The 19,159-nt window shown below is 40.1% G+C and overlaps 1 protein-coding gene across 1 annotated transcript; it reads left to right on the forward strand.

Moving 5' to 3' along the window:
• The first annotated feature begins 5,082 nt into the window (after window positions 1-5,082).
• On the forward strand, window positions 5,083-19,041 carry LOC115572112 (neuropilin and tolloid-like protein 1). The gene is made up of 10 exons (XM_030401928.1): window positions 5,083-5,430; window positions 5,683-5,745; window positions 6,670-6,804; window positions 6,907-7,155; window positions 13,796-13,837; window positions 14,044-14,171; window positions 16,362-16,590; window positions 16,727-16,840; window positions 16,934-17,078; window positions 17,618-19,041. The coding sequence occupies exons 1-10, from the start codon at window positions 5,403-5,405 to the stop codon at window positions 18,153-18,155; spliced, it is 1,671 nt and encodes a 556-aa protein (XP_030257788.1). The 5' UTR covers window positions 5,083-5,402; the 3' UTR covers window positions 18,156-19,041.
• Window positions 19,042-19,159: the final 118 nt, after the last annotated feature.

The raw sequence follows: 19,159 nt of genomic DNA on the forward strand, positions 1-19,159 counted from the left end.
CATTATTATGTATTTTTATCATTAGTCGTATTATTGTTATTAGTTGTATTATTATTTTTAGTTGTATTATTAGTATTAGTATTGTAAGTATCATTAGTATTATTTATTATTATTATTATTATTATTATTAGTTTTACTATCATTATGTTTTTTCTACTATTAGTCTTATTATTATTAGTCTTATTGTTATCATTATTATTATTAGTTTTATTAGTCTTATTATTTATTATTAATTTAAAATGTATACATTTATTTAACAGTACAAATATATTAAAAATAAATACTGAATTCCTGGTGTGTTTATTCACACTCACACACAGTGTAACAGCCAGTCTCAAGGCCAGCAGTCCCTCAATCTTATGAACTGTTTCTAAGTGGTTCTCCAGAATCTGTCCATGTAGCTGCTTGTGGATTGAAAGGCTGCCTGATTGGCTGCTGTGATGTGGGGAGTTAGATAGAATGATGTGGGTGAGGACGGGCAAATGAACTTCAAGTTGAGAAGGTCACCTGACAAAAATTAAACGAGCCGAAGCAAAATTCAGGTTACTACAGTAATAACTGAAGATTTAAAGCATTTACTTTAGATATTAGTCCATGGTAACAGCCTGGCTCTAGACCTGTACTGCTGGTCCATCAGTCGCTCTTCCACTTTGCTGAAATATCTACAGGATGTAGAGAAAATTGGTGCTGACTCTCATAGACCTTTCATTATGAACTTCACTATCTTTGTGGTCCCCTGCAAGCAAACTAACAAGCCAAACTGCGTTGGTGAACATTATGGATTTTCTTGAAAAAGAAAATCATGTCGAAACTTGTATTAAATTCATCGGCCCTTATTCAATCCTACAGCTGTACTCCAAATACTTTTTAAATAACCAACATTACTGATCAAAATTTGACATGACTATTGTTGAATCCTCAAATGGTGGTATTATTTGTTGAACTCTGTAAAATCTTTATTTTTGGCGAATATTTGAAAACTAACCATAATGAACACAACCTGTTATTGTGAAATGCCCCTGTCTCATTAAAGAAGAATTTGAAAAGTTGTTACGGCACAAAACCGAGTATTGCCATTACCTCTCAGGACTACACAGGTTTAGCTGTACTAAAAGCATAACACACAGTCACAGTTGCGCAGTTGTGTTGTCTGTGCGGACTAGAAGCAAATCTGCACCACATGAGGGAAACAAAAATAATGAAACATTACCCGTAGACAAGCTGTGACATGCAGTTTTGAGGCTCTCTACTGTGCAGCCATTCTGAGAGACTGGTCACCTTTAGAGTTTAAGGCACAGCCAGTTGCCACATACAGCTGATTTCTGATCAAATACTTATGTAGTTGAATCGTTTGTCACAACTGAATGCATGTAGCCTACTCTGTCAGTGTGTCAGTGACACTTAATGATGAAGTCTATTCCAACTCACTTAATTTAAAAGTCAGAGGGTCACTCACCGGCTTCATCCACAGAAAACAGCAGCAGCTCGGGTGGTGTTGTGAGATAAAAAAGGTTAGTGAGACAGGTCATCTTTGAAGGATCAAATAATAGATATTATATATGTGTAAATAGGTGTTTACGCAGTATGTAGGTCATCATACAATGACATAAACTAATGTCTCTGTTTGCGTCCATGGCACAAAACAACAATCTCTGTTTTATTATCAATGCATCTTTCTACAAATCTGGCTAGGACCAAGATCTCCTCCTTAAATGGGCACTATGTAGTATTGTAGAAGACGTTCAAACTCAGAATTTTAATGTTTACATTAATAATGAGGTATTAATAGAAACACAGAAATATTAAATTTCTCCATAACTGAATAAACAAGCTGTTGAGGAAACATAGGTCCCCACTGTTTGAAGCTAGAAAGGTGGCAGGGTCCGCCACATATAAACAAGTTAAGTCAGTTTGTTTATGCAGTTCATTCAGTTAAGGAAATTAAGAAAGTCGGTTTATTTGGATTGCTTAGGCATAAAAATGAAATAAAATAAAAAATCAGTTAATGAAGATTCTTCACCAAAACTACACAGTGCACCTTTAAATGAGCCAACTCAGCATATCATATTCAGACAACCAAAATAAATCAGGGTTCTTTAAAGCCCCTGTACGGAGTTTTTAACTGGATATGCAAAAGTCTCTGGTTTCTGCTGATGTGTCTCTGTTACCTACAACAGCAAATGAGCCTATCAGTGTGAAGATACGCTTTTTTTAAGTAGTCTAATTCTATACCTCAGAAAGGCCTTGGTCGGGTCGGACCACTGACGAAACGATTTACGGCAGTCAGACCGGAACTGACGACACTCAGCATATCTGTTTTGTTGCTACGTTAGCCAGTGCTAACCGAGCTAAAACTTTTGTCATGGCTGATAATGAGACAAAGAAAAGAAAAATAATTCGAACTGAAGACCAACGAAAGGCCGAGAGGGAATCCGATCGAGCTAGGGCTAAAACACGGATAAACATTGGCGATTCCTTCGAGAGATGGAGAGAGTTGCGGGGCTTGAAGGGATTCAAGTCGGATCCAGAATTTGCCCGATTCCTCCTAGACAGGTATGTAAATTTGATTTCATTTATGAAATGTATTGCGGGATGTAGTTTACAGCAATACATGAATTTAAACTGTTACAACAAAAATGGCTAACGTTACCACTAGATTAGCTCTTGATACTACACTCGTGAAAACGACAACAAACGTCTTAAATCACGCATCCATTTCAGCTGTGTGTATCAGCACAGCCGACCTGCAACGATGCATCAGTAATATCCTCTGTCATTATAAATGATTCAGTTTCTTACTTAGAACAAAACATCCATCACAATCACTGTGACTTTGCTGTAACGCTAGCTCTGTAGCACCGTGGGTAATATTTATAGCTGGGAAATTGCAGTGCAACAGCAGCATTACACACAGTGACAATAGTGCAGTCTTTGCATGTTTAGCCTATGTCACAGACATCACAGTAATATAGTTAGCTTACAACGTAAGGTATTATGTTGGCAATGCTACTGCAGTTTTTTCCAATGCTGGGTTATTGCACTGACAATAAAGTATTACTAAGGTAAGTTGACAACTAAACTAAACAGTTCTACAACCGAGTTATCTAAACTGTTGGTTGTAGGCTTACTGAACTTAGATGTATGTCTGTGTAAACTCTCATTTGTCCAGGTCAAGGCATGATTCAATTACTTAGAGAGAACTTAGATACAAGTTTTAACATTACTTTGTTTCACCGGCGGCATATTATATTACATAGAAATACAAATAGACACATTACCTCATCCATATGCACGCTGTAGATAGCTGCTAAAAAAAAAGTTTTCAAAACAAGTCCCGTCTTCTTCCCAACGTTTCCAAAACAAAGCTACACGCGCCGGCCAGACAAACGTCTTCACGACAGTGGGCGCTAGGGCTCATGGGAAATGCGGTCTTCATTCCGTCAAAACACCACCGCTTTCGTCCACCGGGGCCGCCAAAATAAACACTAAATGAAAAGTCTGTACAGGGGCTTTAACTATTTGTTTTTTTTCTTTGTTTAAATACCTTCTCAATGTATAAAAAGGCTAGTGGAACAGAAAATTAGATTTATCCAAGATCCCACAAAACACATATACACTGCTCACGAGGAATAATGCAGAGTGTTGGCTTACTCCAGATATACTCTCTCCAGTGGCGGTTCTAGACTAGGTTTAATAGGGGGGCCAGGTTGGGGCCGGCTTTTTTTTTATTGGGGGGCACATACAACCCAGGAAAAAAAGACAAATCGCTCATTCAGACAAGGGATAAATGGAACTTAAAACAGTGTTTACAATTTCAACTATCTTGATTGGGTAGTAAACTGCTGATACACTTTATTTCTGTCTTTCCCTTCAGTTCAAAATCATTGCAAGAAATCTGTCATTGTATTATTGATGCAGACTCCCAGTCAGGGGGGGCCACAGGGGGGTCCGGACTCAGAGTTACAGGGGCACTGGCTCCTGTTGCCCCCCCCCCCCCCAGAAACAGCCCTGACTCTCTCCTCCTTATTGCTCCTTGTGAATGTGTAGTAATAGTGTTTGACTGTTGTTTATATTACCTTGCAAATCATTCCTGAAATAGAAAAAGGTAAATAAGAAAGAGAAAAATGTGACATAAATCTCTGTAGGCCAAAGATAATTGTGTGCTTGATCCCACTTAAAGATCTCTTTGGCCAGCCTTTCCCCCGACTGAACAATCCAGTTCCACAGCCAAACTTCAACTGCTCTACAAGACAAGGGGTGCTTCTTGGCTCAAGGTGTAGCAAAAGCACCATGGTTGACGTCTTATCGAAGATTTCGCTTCGATTTTTGGTGTACAACAGCAGATTTTCCTAATTGTCTTCTAACCCCAAGTCTCTCTAATACCAGCTTATATCGTCATCATGTTTTAATATACATAATAAAATACAATGTCCTGCACACAGAGCGTTAAGAGACATATGGGTTTGCCTCTTGGATTTATTTATTTCGTCTTTCACGTCATTCCCTGCTGCTTGATTTTTGTTTGCATGAGGAGCATTTCGTAAAATAATCCAGCTTTACAGCACTGAGCAGAGTCAGCTGCACGCAACAATATGTTGACCTGTGTTTGTCTTTTCTTCCCCCTGCTTGTTCCATCCCCACAAATGAATAGATAGAATAGATAAACCAGGGGCTGATTCAGATTTGACTTCTGTGTCACAACAGCAGTTTTGAGCTGAGGATATGGTTTACATAAAATAATCAGCAACTAGTTCACATGTAGGTCGTCAAACAATCAAATTCTGATGACCAGCATTAATTAATAAACACTGGACAATATTCCCGCATTTCTATAAAAATGTACCATTTATCTATGATGGTGTTACATATTCTTCAGTTACATTAAACGTTAACAGTGACTGGAAATAAAAAAAAAAAGGAAAATGAAAATAAGTACATTAAATAGCGTTCTGACATTTTAGTCAATTGCAGCTGTGATAATGGTGCTGATTGTGTTAGTGCCTGGAGAGTGAATAGGCATTAATTCATTGAATGATGCACGCACACACAACACACTCACACACACACACACACACACACACACACACACACAGGGCAGTACTCAGTTGCCTTGGCCCACTTTAAACGGCCGCAGCTTTGTCAATGAGCGTACATCTTCTGAGAGGATTAATGCAGCCTAAAGGTGGAGCAAAAAATTGTGAAGGTTTGTGGCGGACGGGAGTGTAATCCTTTGAGCTCTCAGGGAGACGGAGAGACAGGGATGGAAACGTCGAAGACTTCGCTCTCGCATTTTTGAGAGGAACTGATGGCTGAAGAACATTTTTCCCCAATAATGGGACATTTAGTCAGGACTGTTTAATGGCAATATCTGAGACAGAGCTACCCATCCTCAGGGAACAGAAATGGTGCACAAACTTCTGCTGCCCATTGGTAAGTTTACAGCTGTAAACATGTTTCATAATGTTGCCTGTCCGTAGATGTGGTAATGGCTTGCTTTCTGGGTGCTTCTCCCATCTGGTATATTCCAACAATATGTTTTGTTGTATTGGTTTTTTTTTTTCTTATTTACTATCACCAGTCTATGGTTTCAAAAGTTTGTATTTTCAAAGTTTAATCACATTTCTATTAAAAAAAAAAAAAAAAAAAGGACATCACAGTCTTGGATCTTTTCTCCTCACTCAGCTTTAGCAGCAAGCCTCGTCCCACCTGGGCTGTCAGGGGCCTCGGCTACCAAAAAAACTCAAGGTATCATTATCACATCATGAGTCACTGTTCAGTCTTCAGTCGCCATTTTTAGGCTCTGTGTGTTTTCTGTCATAGCCCATCAATAGAGTACCGCGCTAAAAAGTGATATAGATAACTCTAATCATCGTGTGTGTCTATGTGACTGTGTTGTGGTGCTTACCTTTAAAACTGTAATGACAGAAGTGGTTCAGACTAGAGTTGAAACACCTATTGACTAATGATCAGCTTTCAATTCATGAGCATTTGTCTTGATAATCAAACAACTGGATCATTTATTCAGAAAATTGCCGTATCACTGTTAATCGAAAACGTCTTCGTTCTGTTTTTTCGGCTATGCATCATTAAAAATGTCAGGTAGAACTTTTCATTTCGATTATTTTCTGACATTTCATAGACTAAATGACAACTAAACATAGTAAATATACTCTATAACTGTAACTATAATAGGCAGTGTGATAACAGTTCTTCATCTAATCCAACGAAAAATCGAAAAAGATATGTCAAATTAGGTCAAGCCCCAAACTAATCCTCTAATATAAGTATTATATTTTCACAAATCCGTAAAATGTAATTGGGTTAACTGATGCATCAGTGTGTTGACTAATAACAGGAAGGATGTCACTAGATAATAAACTCTCACCCATCCTGTTTTTCTACTAATGTGACAAAATGTGTGCACCCTCCCACAATAAAAAATGGGAAAGTCAGTTAGCTTTGTGATGCTCAGAAGCACAGCAACTGGATGAAAACAAAGCTATCTAAACTGGACCCTCTGAATTCAAAGATAATGCTCAAGAGAGTTAAATGTATTCCCCTCTCACCGCACAGTAATGAATCTACACTTTAACTGACAGTAAGAAATGACAATTACAAACAGCTGTCAGACCATCAGCTGTCCGTCTGTCTGCACACTTGTGTTTCCAGTGCAAAACAACTCAGGTGTGACACCAGCTGGCGAGTGTGGGACCTGGGTAAAGGAACCTGATGGAGGGTACTTCACCTCACCCAACTACCCTGAGAAATACCCTCCTGAGAGGGAGTGTGTCTACATCATAGAAGGTGAGGCTTCCATCCCTCTGTTTTTAGCTTCTCGCTTTTAGCTCCAGTTCTCACCACTTCTGTTCCTCCATCACCGTGTCTCGACCTCTCTCCCTCCTCCAGCCTCTCCCCGACAGTGCATCGACTTATTCTTCGATGACAAGTACTCAATAGAGCCATCCTGGGAGTGCAAGTTCGACCACATCGAGGTCCGCGACGGGCCCTTTGGTTTCTCGCCTCTCATCGGTCGCTACTGTGGGCAGGAAAGCCCCGAGTACGTCCGTTCCAGTGGGAGGTACCTGTACATCAAGTTTGTGGCTGACGGTGAACTGGAGGCCATCGGTTTCTCTGCCCGGTACAACTTCACGCAAGGTGAGTGATCACGAAGCAATCCGAATGAGGAGGGTGACATTTTCTGAACATGGCCTCGTTTGTTGAAGTGGATCAAACGACTTACCATAAATGAACCCTCATCGTAGCTGCTGCAACTGTGTAACTGTGTACTAAAAAGCAAGAGAAAGTAACATGTGGGTCCATTTTGTTTTACTGTCACATAATCTACTTTACAGGTGTCAACCTGACCTGTATTCTTCAAAATCATCATCTGTAATCCAGTTTAAGAGTCTGTTCTCATTTGACAAACTTTGCATCAAAATTCCATTAGTAAGGAGCCAAATACTCACACTATATCACACGCAAAAAATCTACGTATTTTAGCGATGACGGACAGTGAATATATGATAATAATTTGCATTGATTTTAGAAATTTTAAACGCTATGAAATATGTATGAAAAATGTGTCCGCATTTGAATTTCTTTTGTTTTGTTGTTGCATTTTTGCGCTTTTTAGCATTTTCTGCTTCCCCCCCAACTTTTCGGTGCATTTTTCAAGTTTTTAGCCAACACCATGAAAGAGGGTGAGATGCGGTGGGTTGCATTCATTGTGATCTGCTCCCTCACCATAAGACGCCAAATTAATTCCAAATTCCAAAATTTCCAAATTAATTGACAATGATGTGGTTTGTGAATGCCCTCTCAAACATCACATAGAAGTGTGTTCCGTCCCCCCCCCCCCCAAGATCAGTAGGATTGAAAAATAAATCTGGCTCATGATGTTGAACGTGATGATGGTTTGGTTAGGATTAGACTCAGAACTGACTCGTTAGAATTTAGAGAAAGATGATGGTTTGCATTAAAAGAAGTCACTAACATTAAGGAAATGCTGTGTAAACTTTGTCTGTTGGTAATAGCATCACATAAATGTGGTGGACAGTCTCCCAGTCAGTTCTTTTTTTGGAGTGTGGCAAAAAAGTGGAAAATACAGACAATAACTGCTTGTATCATAGCAGCTGCAGCGCCGTCTGTCTGGGAGACTGATGTTTAGAGTATTACTAAGACTCTAAGCCTTGGACTGCTTTCCTTGGGACTCCTTCCCAATCCACCGCTCTGCTGTGAGTGTGACATACCTACCACGTGCCAAAACTGGCTACTTCTTTTGCACAGTCCCTCCGTTTCTGTCTGCCACATCTGGCTGGTCACACAGCCCCATTAAAAACCACATTAACACCTTTATCACCAGCTTCACAGTGTAACGCCTTTGAATGAGATTCATTTCAGAGAGAAGCCTCAAATTTCATTAAAGGATGTGGGGCCGTGCACAAAAAATACAACAAAAAAAAAATTTCTATGTGTGTGTATGTGATGGCACAAAGTTTCACATTACAACTTGTTTAGTAGACGGGTGGCATGCTGCTGGGAATGTTCTATCTTTTCCATTTGCAGTGCAGGCACACCAGCTGCAGCTGACAAGGGAAGAGGAGGGGTGCATTTATTCAAGCACACGCATATTCACACACGCGCGCCCACACACACATGCATGTTCGCACACACACACACACACACACACACACACACACACACATACACACATACACACCAGTTAATGAAAGCTTGTCTTCAGGGGAATACAGCTTGTCAGCGATGAGCCGCAGTAGCAGCTTAAGGGAGTCCGAGGCAGAGGCTTTATTAACAGCAGATTTTATAGGCCACCTACACAGACGAGGGGCAAAGATTAATCTGCATCCCTCTGTCCATCCAGCCATGTCACTTTGACTTTTTCTCGCTTTCTATATTGCTTTCGTTTGTTCATTTGTTCGTTGGTTCGTTCTTTCTTGCTTCCTTTAACATGATTGAGCCTCTGTACATTATCTTCATACTCCGCAAGGGATGATCCATTTTAGACTACAGTCCATGTGAATCCATCCCACCATCCTAGTTTTTTTAAGTTGCTTTGGGGCTGAAGTTGTTTGCCTGTGCATGTTGGGGCTCAGTACTGTCTTTTGTGGAAACATCAGACACGATTTCTTTACCATCCGAGTGTTATGGACTTGCGAGGCACACTTAAGCATTTGTATTTTTAGAAACTGAAACACTCGAGCAAGCACTTTTTCCTTAAAAAAAAAAAAAAAAAACTCTGAAAAAGATGAACTATCCCTTTAAGACCTGACTGGAAGATCCTGAGAGGTTGTTTTTCATCTGTTTACATCTCATGTAATGAGTCTCCCATGCCAAGTGCTAATCTCCTGTCTAATTCCACTCATTACTAGCGGCAGGAGATAATTAATTGACCCAAGTGCACACAAGTAAAATGTAATGGTTAGATTATTTGTGTCCTTCTGAAGAATGTGAATGTGGAAGTGGAGTAAGGTCGTGAGACCAAGTGAAAAAAGGATGCCATGGATTTTATAAGCACTCTTGTTATTGGTTCAATGGTTTCCTCTGTGGCGAGGGACCAAATTGGAGGACTGAGATTGTTCTAAGTAAAGATTTCCTTCAGAGACAGAATGGGGGAATCTTGCTCTGGTTGAGATGCCTTCTTAAATCATGAATGTGGTTTTGATAAGTGAAATGCATAAGTAGCTCATATTTTAGCTCATATTTTAAGCCTTTGAAGTTGACATCATTATTAAACTTGTAGTATTTAAATATCCTGCCAATATTTTATTTCATATGAGTTCAATCTTTTGGTTGAATCCCCTTTGGACAAAATATAATGATGGTGAAACAAAGTCAACTTTTAGTGCTATTATCTGTCCGAACACAACTCAGTTGCAGAGAGTAGTAACCGGGTCGGACCTAAACTCAACAGGCGTTTTCTGCAACCAGATAAGTTAAAAATATGCAAATATTTGCATGTTTTACACCATTCTAAAAACCCTGCCAGTTCACACCAATGCAAGACGCATGTCTGTATCATCCCAATTGCAATGAATCTGTAATTCTGTGCGGATTGGGTATACAGGAATTTTTGTAGTAGGGATAGACCGATTTTTGGCACTGGCAGTTTATGAGAGCCGATATTCAGCATTTTCTGATTATTGGTAACAGTGATTTTTCTGTCAGATTGCTGTCAAAATATGTACATTTTTAAATGTGCTACTTTGGTTCTGATGCAACATCCTCTCACACATTGTTCCACCTGTAACGTGTTGCAATTAATAGCCTATAAAAAGTATGTTATCTGATTCTGCTACTAGTAACTACAGGTTTCAAATAAACGTATTGGAGAGGAGGCATGAAATAGAAAAAATACATTTTGACAAAAAGAATTTCCTTTTTATTGCAATTTAATATCAGCCCAAAATATTAATTTTCAGTCGACCTAATTTCCAGTGTTGGGAAAGTTCACGTTCTACATGAACTAGTTCAAAGTTCAGTTCACAAATTTTAAAATGAACTAGTTTAGTTCATAGTTCATAATTCAAAATTTTGAACCAAGTTCACAGTTCCAAAAATGAACTAGTTCATAGTTCTTTTTTTTTCAATATGTTGCTGCGAGCTATTATTTTTCTAAATTATTGCCACAGCCCATTTAGAACCACAGACAGCAATTGTTCTATCAGTTTTAACACTGAAACTGCAGCTCTCCCACAATATACTGCAAAGAAGGTTGTCCAGCTGCGGCTGGGAGATAAAGACAACGGAGCCATACTGTACACCGTTAATGTGATTTGGGTGGTAGAGGATCTGTTTTGGCTCGCTGTTGCCGTGTCTTTTGATTTTTCATTCACTCGCACAGACCTTGAAAGGCTCGCCAGGTGCTTTAGTACAATGTGCCGTTTCAGGTTCGTTGTTGACGTTGTTGATGTATGGAGTTGCTTCTTGAAACCCGGCGGGCAAAGTTTACACAAAAAGGTCAGATTTTTCCCACCTGGATCATGACTGACCTTTTCATAAAATAGTTTTAAGTAATCATACATATCATCATCAATCATAGATGGCGTATTAATGGTGGAGGCACAGTCTGAGGTAGTGCTGCTGCCTTCATTTGTTTTTGCCTCCATGCTTCACATGTTGATGACGCATGCGGCGGTGCGACTCTGTGGTGGCTGGCGTTGCCAGTGTTGTGTCCGTCCAGGACGAATTAATCTGTGTTCGTTTGGTAATGCCTCACTGCATGTTTGGTATGCAGCTGTTTCTGTCTGAACTAGTTAAGTTCTGTTTTGATCGAAAGTAAAGCGAGTTGCGTGCACAAAACTCTCATCCAGCATCCTTTTAATACACAACAGCCAGATTGGGTGTTTTTTCGCTACCTGTTCACAATGTGTTTTAGACGGTTTTCGCCTGGAAGGCTCGGTGGAAATCTGGCACTGTCTTGAAAGAAGTTAAACTGTGAGAACGCGCCGTTCACAAACGCCAGAATGAACGCTTCACAATAACGTTCATCAGGCAGAAATACAGTACGTTCAGTTCACGTTCGCCCAAAATATGAACGAGTTCATGAACGGTCGTTCATTGAACGCGTTCAGGCACAACACTGCTAATTTCTTATAACCAATATCGCTATCAGTCCTGAAAAAGCCGTATCGGTTGACCCCTAAATTTATAGATATAGTGAGTTACTTGCTACAGTTGCATTCCCAGAATTGCTGAAAAGGCGAATAAAAGGTGTGAATGAATTCAAGGCACGTGAAGTACACAGACATGAACAAATGTGTTTCCATGATTACGATTTGCCTGTTTAACTTCATTCAGACATGATGGTACCATGTGGATTACTGCAAAAAGGGAATGTTTTATGCATATACCTGTGAAAATTAAAAAAGTATTATGTTTTATTAGAGACGTGACCCAGCCCAAGCTGAACCTCTACATCAATTCTATTTTTCTCCAAACCCAGCCCAGGTTAGGTATCCATTCTCGACCGCTGTATACCGTACCACCAAATTACAGATTCAGCTTCTATCCTCAGGCTGCGAGCCTACTTAATTCATCCTCAGCACTCTGCCATAAAACATTGTCAGAATCTGTGGTGGTGAGCGGTATTTAAATAAACATATTTTAATTATCAAGAAAGAGCCAATTGTCGTGCTGATCGTCTCTTATGCCTATGTATAGGGCATCAGTATTAAACTAAGACTGTTTCATAACTAGTTACAAGTCCCTTGCAGTCCATTTAAGTATATTTATATGTGTTGTATTAATCTTTAATATTCTTCTGTGTCCCATACATTTTGAATAATATTTGGAGAGGATTTACGTAAACCATCCTATATCTTGCCTTTATCCCGTCTTTACATTTTTTTTTCATATAAGGTACAAAGCCCGTGAGAATGCATTGTTCCAACACACACACACACACACACACACAAACACAGAGCGATAGAGAGAGAGACAGAGACAGAGAGAAATGAATGTGAATAATCTGGAAAAGCCTGGTGCAGACGCAGGGGTAAGAAACATGAGAGGATTAATGAGAGTCCTTGTTGATTTGAGCCTCTGTGGAGTCCATCACCTGCACTTCTTCCATCACAGCGACTGGACTGACCGATGTGCTGCGTCACTAATGATAATATTATTTAAAGATGTGAGAACTTATGTTAAACTTATAATTAAAACATTCCTCACTCCAGACTGCTTCATTGAACACACAATTCCCTGTAGTTTGGTGTCATTTGTGCAAATTCTGTTATTCAGCATTTCATTTCATTATTCATTGAATTTCACTGAAGCCTAGGGTTCCCCCTCACAAAACATTAAAAAATTGTGTTAGTACTTGGAGGACAATTTTGAAAACAAAAAAGAAAAATAACATTTTACCAGGTCGTCATTGCTGGTGGGGCCTAATCTGTCCCCAACTAAGCTGGTATATCAGGATTTATAATCCACCTAGCAAGTAAATTCATCAGCACAAAGGTTTAGAGCACAATTTCTCTTCCCTGTCAGATGGAAAGTGTGTGTTTTTTTTTCTCCTTTGACAAAGGTCTTCAGGGTTTCAGGGGCGTTTAAATGAGGGCAGAGGAAATGTACTGGCACAATGATTATGTAAACCTTCTACTTTTTTTTTCTCAATACCGCATGTCTTACATGTTGTCATTTTCACGATCACTGCAGTATTTTATAGTTTCTTCGTATTGGATTTTGTTTTAATATCCTTTAGAAATCATTTGTTTCAGTGAATATTGCATGCACCCATTTCTTATACTAACCCTAACCCGTAGAAGGGAAAGTACTGCATTTAAAACCTCACATTAGTTAAAGTATTTAAGTATTTTCAACCAAATGTAATTATCAAAAGTAAAAGTATTCATTGTGCAATATAATGTTCCCTGTCAATGTGTTTTTCTATCTATCTATCTATCTATCTATCTATCTATCTATCTATCTATCTATCTACCTATCTATCTATCTATCTATCTATCCGTCCATCCACATCAACAATCAGAATTATATTTTCTCTTTAAAAAAAATATTTTAACAACATCCGCTTTTACACAAGTCACAACAGTCTTAGATAACATCAAGGTTCAAACACATTTGAAAAGAACACAGAAGTAATCTGTATTACCCTTGTGAAATGCATTTTGTAGTTCCATGTATCTGGAATAATTTCGTTTTGGGAGCCACACTTTGCCCTGCATGACATTTCGAACTTTGTCTCATAGTTGTAGAAAGACTTGATACATGTTGGAAAGATTTATTTGTTTCCAACAATAGTGTGTTTTGCTTTCAGATCCTGAGTTCCTAGACCTCGGGGAACTGCCAGCTCTGCCCTGTGAGTATTCAGCCAATGTTACTTTGTTACAGTGTATTAGACCTGCTGCAGGTCAGTAGACACTGCTTACTGAGTAATGTATTTGTTCATATAGGTGATGATGATACATTTATTAAATGTGATTTGAGTCCTCCTTTTGACAGCCAAACTCCTTTTACAATCTCAAAACTAGCATTACTTTAACACACAAATGTTGTCATCCGCAGTTTGTGACTTTGAGCTGAGCGGTCCTGAGGGCTTTGTAGAATCGGCCCAGATCGCTGGAGAGGGCCGGGCGCTGCAGACTGAGGCTGTAGACTGCAGGTGGTACATCAAGGCTCCCCCAAGAGCTACGGTCTGTATATGTTAAACTTTTGAATCAGTGTTACAAGTAGGTGTTTGTCACTTGTGCTTTTGCAATCATTTGTGTATAAAACATATTTGACTTTCAGTTTGGACAGAGGGAAGTTGAATCAGAACTTACTATGATATCCAAAGACTTCAAACTCACCGTTACGTTCATTTTTTAAACAAAAGTTGTATTTTTTACAAATCACTTTTAAACATACAACAAGGAACTGTCTATGAGATGGTCTGAATTTAATACTGATCTATCTGTTTGACCTACATAAGCAAAACCAACAAAACGATTGTCTATCTCAATATCAGGGGTCTCAAACTCAAATCAGCTGGGGGCCACTGCTGGTATTGTTATTTCATAGTCTACAGCGTTCCAATACTAGAAGAAAGTGCAATATTTCTGAAATTGTACTGTTATTTCTGTCATTTACAGAATAATACTAAAGTGTAAACACCATCTTGTATTATTTTTTAAACAGCTATAGAAAAACCTTTGTCCATTTAAATAACTTATTCAGTACAGTTAAGTACGGTGAACCTTGCACAGACTTAACAAACGCAAACCCTGAATACATTTGTATTTCAAAACAATTGTATTCTTGCTGAAAAATTTCTTCATACATATTTCAAAAAAAATGCAAAGAGCAGTGTCTATTCATTATTTATTTATTTTACAGTTTTTCTTTATATCTTAAAGAACTTATTTAAACCTTGCACTGAACTAACTAATGAAATCCCACATTTGCTATGATTTACATTTAGGGCATTTAGCAGACGCTGCTGTCCAAAGTGACTTATTGTAATTCTGCCATACATTTATACACTGATGCAAGGTGCCAACCAGCATAAGGAGCAGTCTTAGGTTCAATATCTTGCACAAGGACACTTTAACAGACAGACCAGGGGAACTGAACCAGCGACCTTCTGATAACAAGACGCTCGCCTTACCCCTGAGCCACAGCAGCCCCGGGTGACCCTGATTGAGGTCACAGTTGAAACCTTAATTACCCAGCTTCACGATGGGCATCAGTAAACCTAGAGTACTTGCATTTATTAAAGTTCACAGTTGCGTACAGGTTCTCACACAGGAATGTGCTGCCAAAAAGGCACATTACCCAAATCTACACTTTGGTGAGCTCTGGGAAGGATAGAAGGAGTTTTCTCAGAAATTGTCTAGTCATGTCAGCTTTTCCTTGTGCCTCTCTGAATTTAGATTTTAGCTCACAAACTCAGCAACTTTTCTGTCACCTCGGATTTGTCATAAATACCCCTGATGAAAGTCGGACCGTTCTGTGACCTTGTTGAGACGATAGTCCTCCATGCGACAGCGTGTCTGATTTTTCCTCCCGTCTCCCTGATACTTCTTATAAAGTTCTCCATGTTTGGTCAGGTAACGAGGCTTGGGATCATATTCTTTTAAAACATGTTTTTTTCTTGTATATCAAGCTGATGAACTCCATGAAAAAATATTGTAATATCCGCCTGCCTTGAGACTGTCTGTGCTCACCATCCAATTTTCAAAAACTGCACAGACATGGGCGTTACCTTCATATTCATATCAATTCATGTACAGGAAATGGCAATATATGACCTACAGTGCTGAAGTGTTAGCATACGCCTTGAAGCTAGTGGTTTAACCAGGATAATTTTGGTTTCTATGTCAATACACAATGAGGATGGGCAGTGGCGGTTCTGGACCAGTTTTAATAAGGGGGCCAGGTTGGGGCCGGCTTTTTTGTTAGGGGGCACATACAACCTGGAAAAAAATATAAATCCCTCATTCAGACAAAACAGTGTTTACAATTTCAGCAATTTTGATTGGGTAGCTAACAGCTGAGACACTTTATTTCTGCCTTTCCCTTCAAAACAAAATCATTGCAAGAAATCAGTCATTGTATTGTATTGTATGCAGACTCCCTGTCGGGGGGGGCCACAGGGGGGTCCAGACTCAGAGTTACGGGGGCACTGGCCCCTGTTGCCCCCCCCCCCCCCTAGAACCGCCCCTGAGGATGGGCCAGTTGGCTACTGTCACTAAAATGTAATATATGCTTTAAAAAGCATTAGAAGACAAATTTCCCTACAAAGTTAGGAAAAACAAGTTGAGCGATGAGCCAGGAGGAGTAAATGTAGCTAAAGCCTGGTCCACTACACCTCTGATGGATGCCACTCAACCCTCTACCCACAGATCTACATGCGTTTTCTGGAGTATGAGATGCACAACTCGAATGAGTGCAAGCGGAACTTTGTTGCCATCTACGACGGCAGCAGTTCGGTCGAGCACCTGAAGAATAAGTTCTGCTCCACGGTGGCCAACGACGTCATGCTGACCTCCTCGGTGGGCGTGGTGAGGCTGTGGGCGGATGAGGGAAGCAGGAAGAGCAAATTCAGGATTCTCTTTACAACTTTCCATCCACGTGAGTGACTTGTTTATCTGTGTCACCACAGACTCTCTCTATAGACGTGCTCTGTCTCCATGTGAGCATGGTGGTCCGGTCTGTTTTCAGTCCACTGTGCTCCTACATCTGCATGACTCGCCTTTTGCTTTTTCAGCTCCATGTGAAGGAGATACTTTCTTTTGCCATAGCAACATGTGCATCAACAACACCTTGGTCTGCAACGGTATCCAGAACTGTGTTTACCCATGGGATGAGAATCACTGCAAAGGTACCGAGAGACAGGCTGAGAAACTCACCACCAGCCATAGACTGACAATGGCTAATATTGAGTCATTCTTCTCCATGTCGTCTCCCTGATTAGAGAAGAGGAAAGCCAGCATCCTGGACACGCTGGATCACACTAACCTCACCATCATCGGAGTGACCTGTGGCCTGGTTGTCCTCTTGCTCGTCATCTCCGTCATCATCCAGGTCAAACAGCCTCGCAAGAAATACATCATTCGCAGGTGAAATCTTTGAACATCACAAAGAAATATCATTCTTTAAGTATATTCCGTTCCGTTCCGTTTACTGGGGCCAATTCCAGTTAGCTATGGGCAAAGGCCAGGGTACACCCTGGATGAGTTGCCAGCTCATCACAGGACCCTTACTGATGGCAGAGGCTGCCACACAAGGTGCCAACTGCACATCAGGAGCAATTTTGGGGTTCAGTATCTTTAAGTATATGTCACTGCGAAATTCAATATTTTTGTAAAGGTAAGCAAGATGATAGGGGATTACACTTTTTTTATTCAAACACTGGGTGTGATGACGGAAAGGCAAGTGTGATGTGAAAGGGCTGATGTGACACACACAATAAAAACGTTAATATTTAGTTGTTTTTGGAATTTATATACAAATATCTACAATCTAAACTGGTTTAGGAATAAAACCAGTTTGAGAAACACTATTAGCTTTGTTTATACTGTCCTGAACATTTACTGTGTCTGTATCATCCATGTTGGTTTGTCTGTGTGTCTATCTTCTTTCCTCTACTTGTCCACAGAGATGACTTTGACCCTGCCCTCCTCCACCCTGGTTTTGAGCCTCCACACTACGAGCTCTGCACTCTGCGCCGGGCCCCCTCAGGCGACCTGACTGATGCCGCCCTTGCCGAGGACTTTGAGAAGTTCCACAAGCTCCGCCGCTCCTCCTCCAAATGCATCCGGGACCACCACTGTGGCTCCCACCATGGGAGTGTGCACGGTAGTGTGCACGGCAGCCGCAGCAACCTGAGCATGAGGGACGCTACCATTGCAGCCGACGGAGGGGCTCTTGTGCCACCTGTGCCACCGGTGATGGTGAGCCAGCAGTCACCGCGCCTCTCACACCACACCACACCAGCAGGACGAAGGAGCATCCTGGTGATGAAGCATAGTTACTCTCAGGATGGGGCAGAGGGGTACAGAGGAGAGGAGGAGGATGACCTGATGATGGAGGATGGTCCCACTACCAGCCATCACCACATGTACCACCATCAGATGCACCATGGCCCATCAGGGCTGGACCACACTGTTCACCGTACACTGTCTAATGATTTCTAATGTAAGAAAGCATGGAAATGAGAAAATGAAAAAAACACATAATCACCTTCGTTCTTTCTGTTACGGATACAAATATCTTAAACTCCTTTTAAAACTGGATTTCTGTTTAATAAATACCAGTTCATTTAAGTTTCTTGGTGTCATATTCAAAATCAGATGGAGGTTTAGCTTTGGATGCAGAGCGGAATGACGATTATGAAAAAACATACTAGTGATTATAATAAAAAACACCCGTCCACCAAAGAGTCGAGAAGCAACTGTTGTACATGTTGAATATTACACTGCTGTGGTAATACATGCGAGACACAGATTGTATGTAGGAATTGTATCAAGAAGGATTTTATACTGCATCCACAGATCCGGAGATAATTGAGTTTGAACCTATTCTCATGCATCGCAAGTTGATTTTCCTTTTTGTTCCTTGTTTTGCTTCAGTTTTAACTCTGGGGTAGAATGTATTTGTGACTGCATTATATCTGAGATTATTTAATGACCGAATGGTGCACTGTAGGGTTCCTACGACAATACTGCACCATCAAAGCAAGAACGCTGTCACAGCGTTTAGGTCATTCCTTTTCTGACATAAGACCAGATGTTTTTGTGATGGTCCAGAATCAAATATGTATGAGCGTTTTACCAGTTACTGACAAGAACAGCGCAGTGAAGTCTGCACACATGCAAGCATTCAAAACCAGTTGGCTTGGAACTTATATTTTCAATGCTGTAATGGATACAATATTTAATTAATAGTTTTTGTTTGTTTTGGAGTATTTATTAATGTTGATTTAAGTGTATCAGTTTCAGTTTGTCCTGTTTTTTGTCTGGCTGATTAATTTATTATATGACCGTGTGTGTCTATTTATTTATTTCATTAAATATCTTGCTTTTCCTCTATTCTGCATGGCAACATGACATTGTCATTTATGTGTGTGTGTGTGTGTGTGTGTGTGTGTGTGTGTGTGTGTGTGTGTGTGTGTGTGTGTGTGTGTGTGTATTATTTATCT

The sequence above is a fragment of the Sparus aurata genome, chromosome 21 (genome assembly GCF_900880675.1).
Source record: "Sparus aurata chromosome 21, fSpaAur1.1, whole genome shotgun sequence".
Lineage (NCBI taxonomy): Eukaryota > Metazoa > Chordata > Actinopteri > Spariformes > Sparidae > Sparus > Sparus aurata.